A 17,461-nucleotide genomic window follows, 5' to 3' on the forward strand; every position below is an offset into this window, starting at 1 on the left:
GGTTACAAGTATTTATCAGAAGAAAGATACTAATAATAGATCATGAGGAATGTAGAATATGTTGAATGAAATGGCATGAGTTCAAATTCTTTTTCTTATCTTTTTTTTTTTTCTGCTCTGTTAACCTCCTTATTTTCTTTCCCAGATGTTTAATTTTGGTACTCCAAGCATGGGAGCAGATATTGTTTGTGGGCATTTGATGATGGAGGTGACAGCAATTAAGTGTCCCAAACAGGGACCAAAGGGACAAGGGAAAGAGACAGGAACCCTTCAAACCCAGGGAGGAACTTACACACTTTTACCTGCACAACAGGTGACAGCATCTGCTACTATAGTACTGAACTAGGATCTGGGGGATGTGACAGGGCCTTGTAAGTGCTGTACATATACATCTACTACCCTCAGAGAAATGACATTTGGCAAAACTGCTAAGGAATTATATAATATATGCTGCATTATTGTGAAATGGAAGATAAGGGATGAATTTAAAATTTATTTCCAAAGAGGACCTCAGCTCACACATTATTTCAGAAGAGGAACATAGTAATTGGCAAGGTGAATCATCTTAGAGGGAAGACAGTTGCTCTTTTACAGTCCCTGGCAACCTGAGAATAAAGTAGTAGCAAATCTAATTTATAATTTCTTACCTGGCAGCACCCTATCTCAAATGGGAATTCCTAGAGCTGAGTTAAGGTACATCCCTAGTCTTTTGAAGGTTAGTTACTTGGTCGGAATTTACATCTATGTTTGAATGGTCTGAATAAAAACAATACAAGGGCACACCATAGAAAACCATGTATTATATAATGGTATTGTCAAAATCCGGGCAAAGATGACTCATAGTTAAAAATATTCTTTTTCTAATGTTTCATGTAATTAAGAAGCATATTTTTTATATGAAATGGGCTTATGTTGCTTTCTTATGTATTTTCCCATTTTTATTATTTATTTAATTTACTATTATTATTATTATTATTATTATTTGAGACAAGTCTTGTTCTGTCACCCAGACTGGAGAGCAGTGACATGATCTTGGCTCACTGCATCCTCTGCTTCCTGGGTTCTAGTGGTTTCTCCCGGGTTCTCATGCCTCAGACTTTGAATGTGGAGTACACATTCAAAGCCGGGATTACAGATGCCTGCCACCATGCCCTGGTAATTTTTATGTTTTTAGTAGAGGCGGGGTTTTGCTAAGTTGGCCAGGCTGGTTTTGAACTCCTGGGCTCAAGTGATCCGCCTGCCTCAGCGTCAGTGCTGGCGTTACAGGTGTGAGCTACTGCACCTGGCCATATTTTCCCACTTTTTAGATGGTCTGTATGTATGCGTAACAGAATATTTGTGTCGATCATAAGTATGTATGCAGATGAAGTAAATAAGAAAATAAGAAAAATCTTTAAAATAGTTTGAGGCTCCTTTTAGGCTCCTTTTGTATCTCCTGCCCCTTTTTGCCAGTTGTGGATTGAGTTCCCTGGGAAGCACATTCTGTGATGGCATTTAGTATGCAGAATAATTAGGAGTGTCATTGGAATCAACATCTATAGAAGGAAGGAAAAAGAAGCAGGTTTGGGCAGAAGTTAAGATGCAATGCATTGCCAGTGACAACCTCTGCTGACCCCATGGGGAGCTCTGGAGCTGGAATGACCCTTCAGAGTTGTGCTGAGTTGGACCGAGATGGATGGCAAGGACTTTATACTTCCATTCATCCATCACTGGATGTAGGCTGCCTTGGAAGGGGCGTGATCTTGCGTGAAGTAGCCCTCTGCAGCTCAGGCAATCCCTGAAGGGGCTGAGAGATGACAGCATTCCCAACAGCTGGTCAACAGTCCTTCATTGAAGAGGGATCCGGATGGAGCAGCCCATTGTCCTCCACATCGGCCTTTTGTTGTTGTTGTTAAACTACTATTTAAATCATTGATTAGTAAAATTTAGGGACTTGTTCTCTCTTTTTTTTTAAATAAAGGTAATATTTTGGTTAAAGGGACTGTACAGATACTATAATACTATTGTGGGTATTCATGAATTCCCTAGAGGTGCTTCTTTTGAGAATTCTATTCTAGAAATGGTAGGGGTTATTTTAGTGGTTCCCATGACCACTTGGGATCTGCTTATGGCAAGTACAACCAATTTTTGTCTAAGAGGTTTATTATAACTTTTTTTTTCTTTAGAAAACTCTTTCAGAACCTGGAGGAAGAAAGGGGGAAGTGAAGATATTTGTAAAGGGATACTCAGCAGTAAAAATCACTGAGAAGGAATGAACCAATTCCCTTTAGGGCATTTTTTATTAACATTCAAATTTTCCTTTAGCTACTTACTTCTTAGTAGCATTAATTCTTCACTCAGTATGAAGTGTAATTACCTGTTTTTGTTTTGTTTTGGGCTCAAAGTCACATTGATCATGATTCCAACAATTTCAATATTAATAATAATTAGTAGAAATATTTCTGAGTCTTCCTTTTTGTTCATTTCATGATCAACTCATCTTGTAGTAGAAATGATTTTTTTAAAATGCCATTTTGGACCATGACAGAGATGCTTAAATGAGTCAAGTGCCAAGGACACATAGTTCTTTTTTTTTTTTTTTTTTTTTTTTTAACTCCGGTGTTATTGAGATATAATTGCCAAATAAACATTGTATAGTTGACCCTTGAACAATATGGGTTAAACTGTGCAGGTCCACTTAATACACAGATTTCTTCAATAAATATATTGGAAAAAGTTTTTCAGACTTGAGACAATTTGAAAAAACTTCCCAACAAACCATGTACCCTAGGAATATCAAAAAATTAAGAAACAATCAGATTGTCAGGAATACATAAAAATATATATAGATACTAGTGTATGTATTAATTGACTGTTTATGTTATTAGTAAGGCTTCCAGTCAACAGTAGGCTATTAGTAGTAAAGTTTTGGAGGAGTCAAAAGTTACATGTGGATTTTTGACAACACAAGGAGTCAGTGCCCCAACCCTCTCCATTTTTCAAGGGTCATTGGTATGTATTTAAGGCGTGCTATGTGATGTTTTGATATACATTGTGAAGTGATTACCACAATCAAACTAATTAATGGACACATAGCTCTTATATGAGAATAATAGAGATGATCCTTGGCTATTTTAGTCCGCACTTATTAGTCACTCCAGATTCATAACTGCAACTTTTGTGACAACATTAGGATTCTAAATTTGGCCCTGGACTTACTGCCTAGATGCCTTGTTTAGGCTTTTTGGGTAGGACACCTGGCTCCTAAACAATATTTTAATTCTTTTTCAACTCAGGTGTAAAAATTCGTCAGCCTCAGGCTTTTTCCCAAAATCTTAACTTTTTTCTTTTTTAGATAAAACTTCATTGCATTTTGATAAAAGTACACTTAATAATAGTTGAAACTGTCGCTATGTGCATAGTGAGAAAAATCTTTTGGATTAAAAGTAAATTTATGGGGAGCGTGTATTCAGGGCAACTTGAATTTATGTTTCCTGGGTTGTAAAACTAAAGAAAAAATAAAATGTAAATTTATACATAGGAGTACATTTGAATGATGTTTTTGCTTTTAACAGGATTTTACTTAATGAATTTATATAGGTTTAATTCCTTCATATTGCTAAGAAATTTCAATCATTTCTCATCTTTAACCCATCAGAATTAAAGGTATTTTTGAAAAGTCAATGGAGGAAAGAAACTGATTTACAGTAGTTCTATTTTTGTATAACTTAAGCAATTAAGTGAAAATTAAATGCTCTGAAATTTTTAACTAAGTCTGGAGTTCTGCAGCCTTAAATCAAATCCTTTGACTGGAGGGTGGAGGGATGTTGGCTATAACTAAAATAAAATCTAGAGATCAAGGTTTTACTTCTGGTATATAGAATATAATGTGACAGTTGTTTTTAAAAGGCCATGGGCATTGATATGTTTTGAAAGAATGCCTCAAGAAAGTAACTATTAGCAGTTATTTAAGTTGACTTGATTTTATTATCAACCTCCTTAGGACAAATAGCTTGAAGCTGGAAGGTATAAAGAAATTGTGGGGGAAAGAAGGCTATCTTCCCAAGAAGGAAAGCAAAACTGGTGATGAAAGTGGAGCTCTGCCTATTCCTCAAGAGAGTATAATGGAGAATGTAGATCAAGCTGTAACTAAAAAGGATCAATCTCAAGTTCTTACCCAATCTAAAGAGGAGAAAGAAAAGCAGCTGCTGGCATCATCATTATTTGTTGGTCTAGGATCAGAAAGTACGATCAACCTGGTAAGTAATCGGTTCTATTCCTGGAAGAATCTTTGTCATCTGTTTGTACAAAAAAAAACTGGCTCTATAAAAGCTCCTGGCTGTCATCTATATGTATAGTGAAAAGTGGCTTCCCCAGTTCTTACTCACCATCATTTCCCAGCTCCAGAACCACTAATGACACACCTTTTTATATTCCTGAAAGAGAAAATGCAGTTGGCTCAACTTGAGTTGTCTCTGTAGCCCAGTCAGTGGACAAGGGTCAGGCCCTAAATAAGGTTACAGGTGTGACCACAGCCACTCTCACCCCTGTAGGTGGACGGGGCAGTTCTCAAAGGGAAGGGGGGTGAATAATAATCGTTCAACAGTATTGATATATCTTTGTAAAAAGTACTCCTCAAAATTGTATTACATAAATTGTATTCTCCCAGAACATTATTCAGCTCTAAGAATGATCAATAATATTGCTTTGTAAAATGAAAAAATACTTAAATGATATATTAAACAAAAAGTACAGAGTATAAAGTTTTATTTATACCTTGTTTATACCTAAGGCTGAAAGGAATTATACAAAAATGATCATTATATTCAAATATTAAGATTATGATTTTTAAACTTTTTATACTGAGAAATTATTTTCTTAGTAAAAGAATGACAAGTTGGAGTGAAGGACAGGTGCTGTTTTTGAGCATCTGAGAATACCATGTAATGTATCCTCCTTTTGGTGGCTAATGAACCCACCTTGTACAAAATTTTGATTAGAGTGACATCCCAGGTCTTTCATCCTCCTCCTCCCATGGTGAAATTTCCCCTTCATTCCTGTCAGTACCAGGACAGATGGTATGCCATACTATATACTCTTTATCTTTGTCTCTTTCTTTTCTAGACTCACCAGTCTAGATCCTATTTCTGTCAGACTTGATATTCTCTCTTAAGAAAAAACAGATTCAGCCTAAAAATATTAATAATTAATGTATCTTAATATTTTCCGAGTTGACATTTGCAGATCAGCAGTAAAGTGACTGATCTTGGGCTTTTGAGTTGTTCTGGCAGGCTGTGATGAGAGGGTGGGTACCAGTGGAATGCTCTGGTAAGAGCACACCAAAGTCAGATTACACCCAGGCTCATGGAGCCCTGGTTTGTGAACCTCATTGCTGGTATAGAAGTATTCCTGCCTATTTAACAAGTGCATAGCTTTCAGTTAGATTTTTTCCTCAGGAGGACATTCAGGGTGATATTAGATTTTTTATGGTGAGTTTGAAATTGGAAATGTTATTAAGATGTTTTTTCTATTAATGATGCTAAATCCTTTTTGGCTTACCCCTTATAATTCCCCCTCATTCTCACCCAGCTATCACTGAAGAGTAGAAAAAGGAGTGTATTTCTCTGTTTTATGAGACCCTGAATTCCGTCAGGAATTGTGTTGTAACTTAGATGCATAAAGAAGGAGGAACAGTTAACAATGACATAAAATTAGCATGTATCCTCTCACTTCTCAGCCCTGACCCTTCCTCTGATACTGGGGCAAAGCAGACAGGATTGGGACTAACTGAATGTGCTCCTTCTGTGTCATGCCTCATTTTGGATGGCTGTTTTTCTTCAGGAATCCTGTTCTCTACTGATTTTTCTTACGTTTAGCGTTCTCAGTTTCTTAGCATTCTCAGTTACATATATCAAGGCTCTATTGATGTATTTCATTTTAACTAGCTTTTATTTTTAGGTCTGTGATCCATTTTGAATGAATTTTTTATATCACTTTAGAAAGGCCAAGGTTTATTATTTTTTTCACCCTTGGCTTCTTATTTCACCTTCTTTTTTTTTTTTTCTTTTGAGACAGAGTCTTACTCTGTTACCCAGGCTGGAGCGCAGTGGCATGATATTGGCTCACTGCAACCTCCGCCTCAATTTGCCTGTCTCAGCCTCCCCAGTAGCTGGGATTACAGGCATGTGCTGCCACGCCCAGCTAATTTTTGTATTTTTAGTAGAGATGGGGTTTCACCCTGTTGGCCAGGCTGGTCTCAAACTCCCTACTTCAAGTGATTCGCCTCCCTTGGCCTCTCACAGTGCTGGGATTACAGGTGTGAGCCGCCATGCCCAGCCTCACCTTCATTTTTAAGACATTTTTTTCTGAGTATGCAGTGCTAAACTGTTTCTTTTCTTCAAGCATTTTAACAAAGATGTCACTACAGTGTCTTCTGGCGTGTATAGCTTCTGAATAATAGCAGACTGACAGTGCAGAAGAAAAGATCATTAAACTTGAAGACAAAGTAATAGAAACTATCCAAAATGAAACATAGACCAAAAAAAAAGAGCAGAAAAGACCAAAAAAAAAGAAAAAGGGAACAGAGAGCATCAGTGACCTGGGGGACAGTAACAAGCAGTCTAATATGCATCTTTTTTTTTTTTTTTTTTTGAGACAGAATCTTGCTCTGTTACCCAGGCTGGAGTGCAGTGTCATGATCTCAGCTCACTGCAACCTCTGCCTCCCAAGTTCAAGCAATTCTCCCACCTCAGTCTCCCGAGTAGCTGGGATTACAGGCATGCGCTACCACACCTGGCTAATTTTTTTTTTTTTTTTTCAGTAGAAACGGGGTTTCACCATGTTGGCCAAGCTGGTCTCGAACTACTGGCCTCAAGTGATCCGCCTGCTTCAGCCTCCCAAAGTGCTGGGATTACAGATGTGAGCCACCATGCCTGACCTCTAATACACATCTACCTTGAGTCCCATTACTACTGAAAATAACTACTATTTGATAGTTATTAGTAACTATTGAAAATAACTACAGTAGTTTTTGTGCCCCCTTGTTTTTGTGTTAATAAAATGTTCTTATTTGGTGACTTCTGAATTTGGAGGTAAGAGACAAAAATCATCTATTCAGAGTTGGAAGAAGGTGTTGGGGCTTGAGGAGAGTGACAGAGAAGATATGAAAAGGGAACTAGAATTCTGGTCAACTAGAATCATGTAAAGGATGCGGTGTCGTGTCAAAGCCCCCGCCGGGGGGGTGGAGGTGGAGAGTAGTGCCAGTCTACTGCACTGATTCTAAATAGAACTTTGCGAGGCAAGGGAACACTTGAACCATCACTCCTCTTACATAGATTCACAGACCATTCTTCAGAAAGTTTAGACCAACGATGTCAAGTTTGCCATTCTATCTCCTGAATGTGTAGCAAACATCACTAGTCAGTTATTGAATTCTTTCCTGCTGAGTGTTCCAGTCAGCTACTGCCAGTTAATTCTTGAGGTAAAACTGATTTTTCTTTCTGCTTACTAACTTATAGGCCATGAAATCATGATTATTATAGATGACTAAAACAGAGGTTGGGTCATCCCTGCATTCAAGAGTAACTTAGGCTTATACAGAACAACTATGGCAACTCAAAAAATGGCTAAGTTTCTTACTGTTTTTTAATTTGTTCAGTTCTATACTCTAGTATTCTGAAATCTAACAAGTTTTTTGGTTCATGACTGACTTTTTGACCTTATTTCTTTTTCTGATTCCATGTGTTTTTTATGAGAAATAAGATTTAGCTAATAGTTCAAAGTTATATAGCTGTCAGGATTTTAGGGCTTAACATTTTATTTATCTCTGATTCTTTGCTAATTTATTCTTTATATATAGAACCTTAGCAAATTGTTGTATTGCCGACTTGAAATTATAGATGAATGCTTAAAACTCATGACTAGTAGAATGATTTCTTTTTATATTATTATGTTTTATTTTTGCAGCTGGGAAAAGCAGATACTGTCTCTCACAAGTTCAGAAGGAAATCAAAAGTCAAAGAAGCTAAAAGTGGCGAAACAACCAGTACTCATAATATGACCTGTTCTTCATTTAGTTCTTTGTCAAATGTGGCATATGAAGACGATTATTATTTGAATACTTTGCACGATAGAGGAGGCAAAGAATTAAAGAAATTTTCTCTCAATTCGGAACTTTTGGATTCTAAGTCACTCACAGAACTGCCCTTGGTTGAGAAATTCTCATATTGTAGTCTGTCTACACCTTCATTGTTTGCTAATAACAACATGGAAATTTTTCACCCTCCTCAGTCTACTGCAGCCTCAGTTGCCAAGGAAAGCTCTTTAGCTTCATCGTTTTTGGAAGAAACTACTGAATACATACACTCAAATGCTGTGGAAGTCTGTAATAATGAAACTATATCAGTGTCTTCTTATAAAATTTGGAAAGATGATTGTTTATTGATGGTCTGGTCAGTCACTAATAAGAGTGGTTTGGAATTGAAAAGTGCTGACTTAGAAATTTTTCCTGCAGAAAATTTCAAGGTAAAATTTAAAGGTATTATTGTTGTATTTTCAGTGTGTATTTTGTGTTCTCTTTTCCTTTGCTCTTTAAATGTCTCCTTCACTTTTGTCATAAACACTAAAACGAAATTCTCAAATTATTTAGCAAAGTGGAAGATTAAGGAGTAAGGGTATTGAAGAATAAATATGTATACTGTTTACTTCTTTCTCTCACCAATTTATTTTTATATACCGAGTGCTCAGACATCAGTTCTCTTTCTTCCCTAGCTCTGACAGATTGCCATTGTGATTGCTGGAAGTATGTTTAATTGCATTATTGTATGGATGTCCTTGGTGGAGTTATAATGAGATTTGACCAGTATATTTATCTTCCACAAAACTGGCCCAGTTTCTTCTATGACCTAGAATGTTTTGAGTGGGATATTGTCTGGGCTACTGACCAGAGCAAAAATTCCTGATACTAGATGTGCTTCAGAATCACCTGTGGAGCCGGGCGCGGTGGCTTATGCCTGTAATCCCAGCACTTTGGGAGGCTGAGGTGGGTGGATCACGAAGTCAGGAGTTTGAGACCAGCCTGACCAACATGGTGAAGCCCTGTCTCTACTAAAAATACAAAAATTAGCTGGGCATGGTGGTGCACACCTGTAATCCCAGCTACTCAGGAGGCTGAGGCAGGAGAATTGCTTGAACCTGGGAGGTGGAGGTTGCAGTGAGCCAAGATTGCACCATTGCACTCCAGCCTGGGTGGTGACAGAGTGAGACTCCATCTCAAAAAAAAAAAAAAAAAAAAAAGAATCACCTGTGGAACTTAAAAAAACAGACCAAACCCTTCCCAGTTGCTTTAACTCTACCACCAGAGCTTGAGGGTAGAGACTGAGAATAGATGACACCTGTATTTGTATTTATATTTATATTTAAATTCTTTTAAAAATTATTTGAAAACTCTCCTATCTTTAAAAACCCAGGACCAGCCAGGACATTTACAGTTTTAACTGTAATGCCATTTGTTAACATAATTTTGACCTGTGTACAATTTTATGTCATTATCTGTTCTAGTGAATTTTTCTCGAGTGAAGTTGTCAGTTGTCTTCATAATGTAGTTTGTTATTAACTTCCCATATTAGTATGATTTGTGCCACTTCAATTAAATAGAAAATTGGTAGTCATGTAATAGTCTGTATTGATCCCTTCCTTCTTCAACACTTTTATTACTTTTATTTGCAGGTCACTGAGCAACCTGGATGCTGTTTGCCTGTAATGGAAGCAGAAAGCACCAAAAGCTTTCAATATAGTGTGCAGATAGAAAAACCTTTTACAGAAGGAAATCTTACTGGTTTTATTAGTTATCATATGATGGATACTCATTCTGCTCAGCTGGAATTTTCTGTAAACTTATCACTATTAGATTTCATTAGGTAAATGTTTTGTGAAATGTTAATTCAAGTTGTTAATTCACCAACTATTTTTTAGACCTCTTCTCTGGATGGAGGCACTATGTTGGGTGCCAGGGAGTATAACAGTTAAAAACTACACCCAGTTCCTACCTTAGAGGAATTTCTAGTCTATGGAGGAGACATGGAGCAATTACATAAATACATGTGTAATTATGAATTGTGCTATGAAGAGAAAATAAGTGGTACAATGAGGGATTATAATGAGAGACCTGATTTAGGTTGGAGTTGGTTGGTGACCTGGAAAAGCTTGTGAGAAAAAGTATTATTTAAACTAAATAACTCTGAAGATTCTGCATGGCTTTTAAAAGTTTCTCTCATTTGTATTTTATTCAATTATTTCATAAAATTTGTTTGTTAAGCTTTAGAGAAATGTAAGAAAATTGCTCGACATAGTTATTAAACTTTTATTAAACATGCAGTTTTTACCATTATACTAAGCACTGTGTAGTGTTACCAAAATAATTGAAAACAATATCTTACCTGCTCTAATTTTGTTTTATAAATGTATTGTACTGTTTTTGAACATTAGAAATATGAAGGCTGCCTGAACCCAGAATGCAGAATACCAATGAATATCTCTATATATTTTTTTAACCTCCACATGTCACTTCTGTTACAATACAATGCTCTCATTTTTGTTCATTCTTTTTTTTTTTTTTTTTTTTTGAAACAGGGTCTTGCTGTGTCACCGAGGCTGGAATGCAGTGGCACACTATGGCTCACTGTAGCCTCGACCTCCCAGGCTCAATTGATCCTCCCACCTCAGGCTGCTGAGTAGCTGGGACTACAGGAATTAGCTGTGTCACCATGCCAGCTAATTTTTGTGTTTTTTGTAGAGATAGGGTTTTGCCATGTTGCTCAGGCTAGTCTCAAACTCTTGGGCTCAAGCGATCTGTCTGCCTCGGCCTCCCAAAGTGCTGGGATTAGGGACGAGGGCTACCATGCCCAGCTTTGCCCATTCTTTAAAGTCTTTTAGTAATAACATAACTGTCAGTCTATTACAGTACTGTATGCCTGTGGTGCTGATAGGATAAAATCCAGCCTTCAAAAAACTTACATTGTGTGATTGTGGAGGTCTCCTGAACCATTTAAAAAATGTGTTTGTTAAAATTCTTACTTTTGGTCTAATTTACTTAAGGTGCTAGATCTTTGTATTCATGTTCTTTTTCATAACTTTGATAGAGAATCCCATTATCCCCAAATTCAAAGTAAATATGAAAGAAAAATTCTGTATTATATTTGAATGATTTATGAAATTACTTGGTAAAATCTTACTGGAATGACTAGTAGAAAGAGAGATAACTGAGTGATTTATTGAAATGATATTTTAAATTTAATGATATACCTGCTTTCAGTATTTTCATCAGGTTGGAGGATGATACTAACCATTTTTAGCATATTTGGTTTAAAGACATAAATCTTATGGGACCCAGATTTACAATGATTTTGTTTTATTCTCATGAGGCATTTGAAATTTGTTTGTTTAGAATCATTTCACTGTTTTTGACATATATCTAATTTTAAAAATTATTTTCAGACCATTAAAAATCTCAAGTGAAGACTTTGGGAAACTCTGGTTATCCTTCGCAAATGATGTGAAACAAAATGTAAAAATGTCAGAATCTCAAGCTGCACTTCCTTCTGCACTAAAGACTCTGCAACAGAAACTAAGACTCCATATTATTGAGATTATAGGTTCGTAGAATTATAAAAAGGCTATTCTGTGTTTATAGGAGCTTTCTTATAATTGGAACACAAATCAACTCATACAAGTATCAGATTTCTTAGAGCTTTATTTCCTATTGTGACTGTCTTTCAGATGAATGTATTTTTCAGACTGTATTAAATAATTTTTTATTGGAAAATATACATACATAAAATATACCATTTTAACAATTTTTAAACATATAGTTAAGTGGCATTAAGTATATTTACACTGTTGTGCAACTATCACCATCATCTATCTTCAGAAGTTTTTTATCTTCTTCAACTGGAACACTATACCCATTAAACACTAACTCTGCCTTTCCCCTTCCTCTCCACCTCTTGGCAACTACCATTTTACCTCTTGTCTCTATGAACTTGACTATGTTAAGTACCTTATATAAGTGGAATCATACAATACTTGTCCTTTCGTATCTGGCTTATTTCACTGAGCATGATATCTTCAAGGTTGATCCATGTTGTACAATGTGTCCGAATTTTAATGTGATACATTTTGTTTATCCATTTGTCTGTAAATGGATACTTGGGGTACTTCCACTTTTTGGCTATCGTGAGTAATGCTGCTATGAACAGGGTTATACGACTACCTGTTTGTGTCCCTGCTTTCAGTTCTTTATTTGGTTATATACCCAGAAGTGGAATTGGTGGATTATATGATAATTATAGGTTTAATTTTTCTTTTTTTGAGACAGAGGCTCACTTTGTTGCCCATGCTGGAGTACAGTGGTGCGATCTGAGCTCACTGCAACCTCCACCTTCCATGTTCAAGCTATTCTCGTGCCTCAGCCTCCCGAGTAGCTAGGACTATAGGTGTGTGGCACCATGCTCAGCTAATTTTTTGTATTTTTTAGTAGAGATGGGGTTTCACCATATTGCCCAGGCAGGTCTAGAACTCCTGAGCTTAAGTGATCTGCCCGCCTCAGCCTCCCAAAGTGCTGGGATTACAGGCGTGAACTACTGCACCTGGCCTAGATTTAATTCTTTGAGAAACCACCATATTATTTTCACAGCAACTACACCATTTTATATTCCCACCAGCAATGTACCAGGGTTTCAGTTTCTCCATATCTTCATCATCACTTGTTATTGTCTGTTTTTTTCTTTAATATTAGCCATCTTAATGGGTACGAAGTATAGTATCTCACTGTGTTTTCAATTTGCAGTCTCCTTAGTGATTAGTGATATTGAGTATCTTTTCATGTGCTTATTAGCCATTTGTGTATCTTCTTGGAGAAATGTCTGTTTAAGTCCTTTTGCATTAAATCATTTTTCACTTTTGTTTTGTTTTAGGCAATGAAGGGCTATTGGCCTGTCAGCTGCTCCCATCCATCCCCTGCTTACTGCATTGCCGAGTTCATGCAGATGTATTAGCCCTGTGGTTCAGATCCTCCTGCTCTACTCTTCCTGACTATTTACTGTATCAGTGTCAAAAGGTGATGGAGGGATCCTAGCAGAAGCCCTGCTAAATTTTACTCCGTCAAGATCAATGGTTTACATAGATAAACTTATTTACCAAAGTAAAAAGAACTCATGGTACTTCTAATGAAAATGGGGATCATTACAAGTGTGGTTTATATGTTTTCTTTATGATTCCTGGTCAAGAAAGATCCCCAAAACTGTATCCCTAACCTTTAACTCAGGATTGTACAGTATGTTTAGGTCCCTCAAAAAGTGACCTAAGCTAATGTTATAAACTGCTAATGATTTATATATCACTTAGTGTGTAGAGGGACTGAAAATATTTATTTTGTTATAAATAATTTTATAGCACGTTTACTCTAGTGCTAGCTAATTTGTAATAAAGCCAAGTCCCAGTTTTCTGCATTAAATGGAAGGGAGACATGAAATTGATAATCTCAAACTTAATTCATTTTGGCTTTGGAATGTAGTGTATGGTTTTTGGTAGGCAAGTCAATATTTTCGATTATGTTTTGCTTAGATCAGTGTTGAACTAAGTTGGCACAGCACACACTAACAGTTGTAGGAGATCCATGAGCATACTGGATATTGAGGGGATCCAATGTGTGATATATTTTTTATTATAGATAACTGTTACACATAATTTCAGATAATTTGGCTATAAAATTTGTCTGTTTTCCACTTGGATCTATTTTAAAATTCAAAGTAAATCACTCTATTCTTATTTTGAAAACTCAGAGCCATTTTCAAAATATCATATAGAAACAAAACCCATAAGAGCACACAGTAACAAAGCAAACAGATACAAAAATGACTTTTTAGTTATGACAGATATTTTAGTCGGTTACTACTTAGGTCCTTTTGGCAAATGAAAATTTGTGATTAGAGTATAAATGGCAAAGCTATCTTTTCCTGGCCTTTGAATCCACTAGTACTTAATGGATATAGCTGAAGCAGAGACTGTCTAAGTATAACATACAGGTTCTTCAGTAAAATATATCATTTTCATGTTATAGTTATGCCTGTGTGGCCTCTGTCAGAACTATTATCAGTAAAAGAGGTTAAGCCTATATATGAATGATGGACCAAAACCTTGAGGTTGTACATTAACTGAAATAGTATTTTATAAAATCTTACGGTGCTGTGGAAAATATTTATTATTTCACCTTTTCTGACACTTCACCATGGAGACTATTCAGGTAATACAATTTTAAGTCATTGCAGTTAATACTCTGGTTAATTGGTACTGTTAATCACCCAGGTCAGGAATTCTGATTTTAGGTTATCTCATTAATCATGGCTGATAAAGAAGCTAAGGGGATTCCCCAGAGCTAATAGATTTCATTAGTCATTTGTGTCAAGAGTTTTCCTCCCTAAAAACAAAAGCAGTATTTTCTTTCTCAATTAATTTTTAAGTTATTCATTAAAAAATATATAACATCTTAATTTTATTCTTTTAAAAACATACAGTGAAACCTTGCTACAAGAGTAATAAGTGACTGGAATTTCTTGCATAATAGGTTCCTCCTTTTGAATAGATCAGATTCATCCCCAGGCTCTCAGCAGTGTCATGATGAAATGAGTGTGCTGACTCCAGGGGTGCGGTGGACACTGGTAGCTAGCCTTATCAGCTCCCTTCTTATTCCTACCTCTGTCAGCAGCATCCCTCGCCCCTTACCTAATTCTGCTGTGACTCTAACAGAGAGGAAGTGCCTTCTCACTTTGCGAAGGAATGCAGCATGTCACAAAGGAGGTGCTCCAATTTTTTGTGTCCTTACTTCCCTATGTTTGCCTAGTTACTGAGGCTAGGTCGAGTGTGGAGCAATAGGTGTAAGGTGCTGAGAGCACATGGACAACTACCAGGGAGATCTGTTGCTTGGTTACAGGATGTATTCATGAGTGGTAGCTGCAGTTGTCGTGAGAGACATGCTTGGCATACAGAGCTGTCTAATGGGTGGGAGACATGTAATGGTAGATTTAGGGCTGGGAGCATGATTTTGGGTCTGCCCAAAGGAACATGCTGTCACTTTTGTTCTTTCTGACCCACTAAATAAAAAGTAGTGTAACAGGGTTTCTACTGAAATGTTTAGTAGAATGTTTACAGTTTTTATATTTTTATGATTTTAAAAACAATAATAGAAAAATAGATTTTAAGGAACTTCAGAGCAGTATATATTCTGTCTAAACTCATTGAATGTTTTAAGTTGTAAATCAGGTGTCCACCAACCTTTATTTTTGCATTGCAGGAGATGTGACTATAAAGTAGGGAGTTTTTTTTTTTTTTTGAGATGGAGTTTCACTCTTGTTGCCCAGGCTAGAGTGTAATGTAATGGTGCAATCTCGGCTCACTGCAACCTCTGCCTCCCAGGTTCAAGCGATTCTCCTGCCTCAGCCTCCCTAGTAGCTGGGATTACAGGCATGCACCACCACACCCGGCTAATTTTTTTGTATTTTTAGTAGAGACAGGGTTTCTCCATGTTGGTCAGGCTGGTCTCGAACTCCTGACCTCAGGTGATCTGCCCGCGTCAGCCTCCCAAAGTGCTGGGGTTACAGGCGTGAGCCACTGCGCCCGGCTAAATTATTTTTGTGGGTAGATTCATTCTCTTTACCTAATAGTCATAATTTAGTCAGTGAAGGGACAACATCTGGGGTAAGAACTATGGAGGAGATGCTCAGCTTTGTGAGTTTTGTGCCAGGCATCTTTGCTGAAAATGGAGATGGCAGCAAGTGTGAATCTGGGGGAATATAAGGGAAGACAGAAAAGCCTTAAGAGTAGACGGAGGAAAAAGAGTACCAGAATAGTCCCTGTGGAGGCAGGCAGATCAGAGCTCAGGGTTTGAAAGTGGGCCTGAGTAAGGGTCCTGCTAGAGAAACTGCAGATGGAAGCTGAGCAGTTACCAACTGCTAATGTGCCAAGTATACCAAGCACAGCATGTGTCCTGTAGAGGAGCATTATTTTAAACAATATTCTACTGTCATCTACAAAAATAATTGTGGTAAAAGTGTAGTATTTTATTTTTTCCTTTTATGTCAGCAATATTTTAAAATATTGATCTATCTTATATTTTTATGGATAAATGTGGTATTTGCCTCATGATTGTGAGCCACTGAGAGTGCACTGAACCTATTCACACGTCTTTAAGATGTTTTGCTGTGTTAAAATTTTAGGAGAGAAAAATACAAGTGAATAATTATTTAATAGGCATTTATTACTTTATTTTGGAGTTGAATTCTGTCATTTGAAAAAGTTCAGTAATGTAATAAATACAAAGTGATCTGTACCGTTTTTTGGTCTATGTTCTTTATTAACTAAGTAGCTGAATAATAAGTAATATTATTTAAACAATAATTTGGTAGACATCAGCTAAAAAGAGCAGGAGCAATTGGAATGGGATGAAAAGAATGATTTTTTCATTACAGCCCCCAAAGAATCTTGTCTCATTGGTTAAAAGTAAAGATATTGCTATTTCTCTTTCTGTATGATCGTCAGAGAGAACTTTGTGGGCTTCAGACAAGTTATAGCATGGATTGATTCTCAGGATGCCTGTCCTTATCTCCTGCTTTCACCTTAGGCTGACCAGAGCATTTAAAGCAGAGCATTGTTTCCGTCATGCCTTCCTTTATAGATGTCTGAAGATGCCAGAAACACAGTAAATCGATTAGAAACTTAGTGACCAAAGAATCTGAGTGTGCTGGCCATCTCTGCCTCATGTATCCTAAAACACAAAGCTAGATCAGAAATGGAGTTTAAATTCCACCGATTTGTGTCTCTTGTTGGCTACAGTGTATAAGAAGAAAAAAAACCCCTGAGACTTGAAGCTCCATCTTTGGGGCACTGAAGTCAAAAAGGAAGTTTAAATGCGCCACACTCACTGTAGTAATTGAAAAGAAGGGAGCTGTTGAAGGGAGGGGTGGCCTGTAGCCATATGGGCCAGGGTTAATGATTGCATGATAGTTACTGGTTTAATGTATGCATAATGGGAGACTGACCTTTTTGTGCTTAGGAACTCTCTGTGTGTGTATAGATTTTATTTTTTTGATAGGCTCTTTTTAAAGACTTTTTGAGCAGTTTCAGGTTCAAGCAGAATCGAGAAGAACAAGTTTCCCATATACTCCCTCCTCCCACATGCATGCATAGACTCCCCCATTATGAGTATCCCCTACCAAAGTGTTATATTTGTTATAATTCATGAGCCTACCTTGACATATTGTTATCACCACATGTTTTACATTAGTCTTCACTCGTGATGTACATTCTGTGGATTTACACAAATGTATAATGACATGAATCCACTAGTGTAGTATCATACAGAGTGTGTTCATTGTACTGGAAATCCTCTGTGCTCTGCCTGCTTATCCCTTCTGCCCTCCTGCCCCCAACC

General features: G+C 36.9%; 1 protein-coding gene across 5 annotated transcripts in view; it reads left to right on the forward strand.

The window, feature by feature from the left end:
- The window catches only part of AP4E1 (adaptor related protein complex 4 subunit epsilon 1), a 98,071-nt gene extending 81,711 nt beyond the window's left edge, over positions 1–16,360 (forward strand). For all 5 annotated transcript variants that reach the window (XM_002825448.4, XM_063716148.1, XM_054531469.2 and 2 more), the window contains 5 exons: positions 3,983–4,238; positions 7,945–8,502; positions 9,706–9,896; positions 11,473–11,630; positions 12,951–16,360. In XM_002825448.4, coding sequence (XP_002825494.2) covers positions 3,983–4,238; positions 7,945–8,502; positions 9,706–9,896; positions 11,473–11,630; positions 12,951–13,111 — 1,324 coding nt within the window. In that variant the 3' untranslated portion in view covers positions 13,112–16,360. The remainder of the gene's footprint in view (positions 1–3,982; positions 4,239–7,944; positions 8,503–9,705; positions 9,897–11,472; positions 11,631–12,950) is intronic.
- The last annotated feature ends 1,101 nt before the right edge of the window (positions 16,361–17,461 follow it).

This window comes from Pongo abelii, chromosome 16, assembly GCF_028885655.2.
Source record: "Pongo abelii isolate AG06213 chromosome 16, NHGRI_mPonAbe1-v2.0_pri, whole genome shotgun sequence".
In the NCBI taxonomy this organism is placed as follows: domain Eukaryota; kingdom Metazoa; phylum Chordata; class Mammalia; order Primates; family Hominidae; genus Pongo; species Pongo abelii.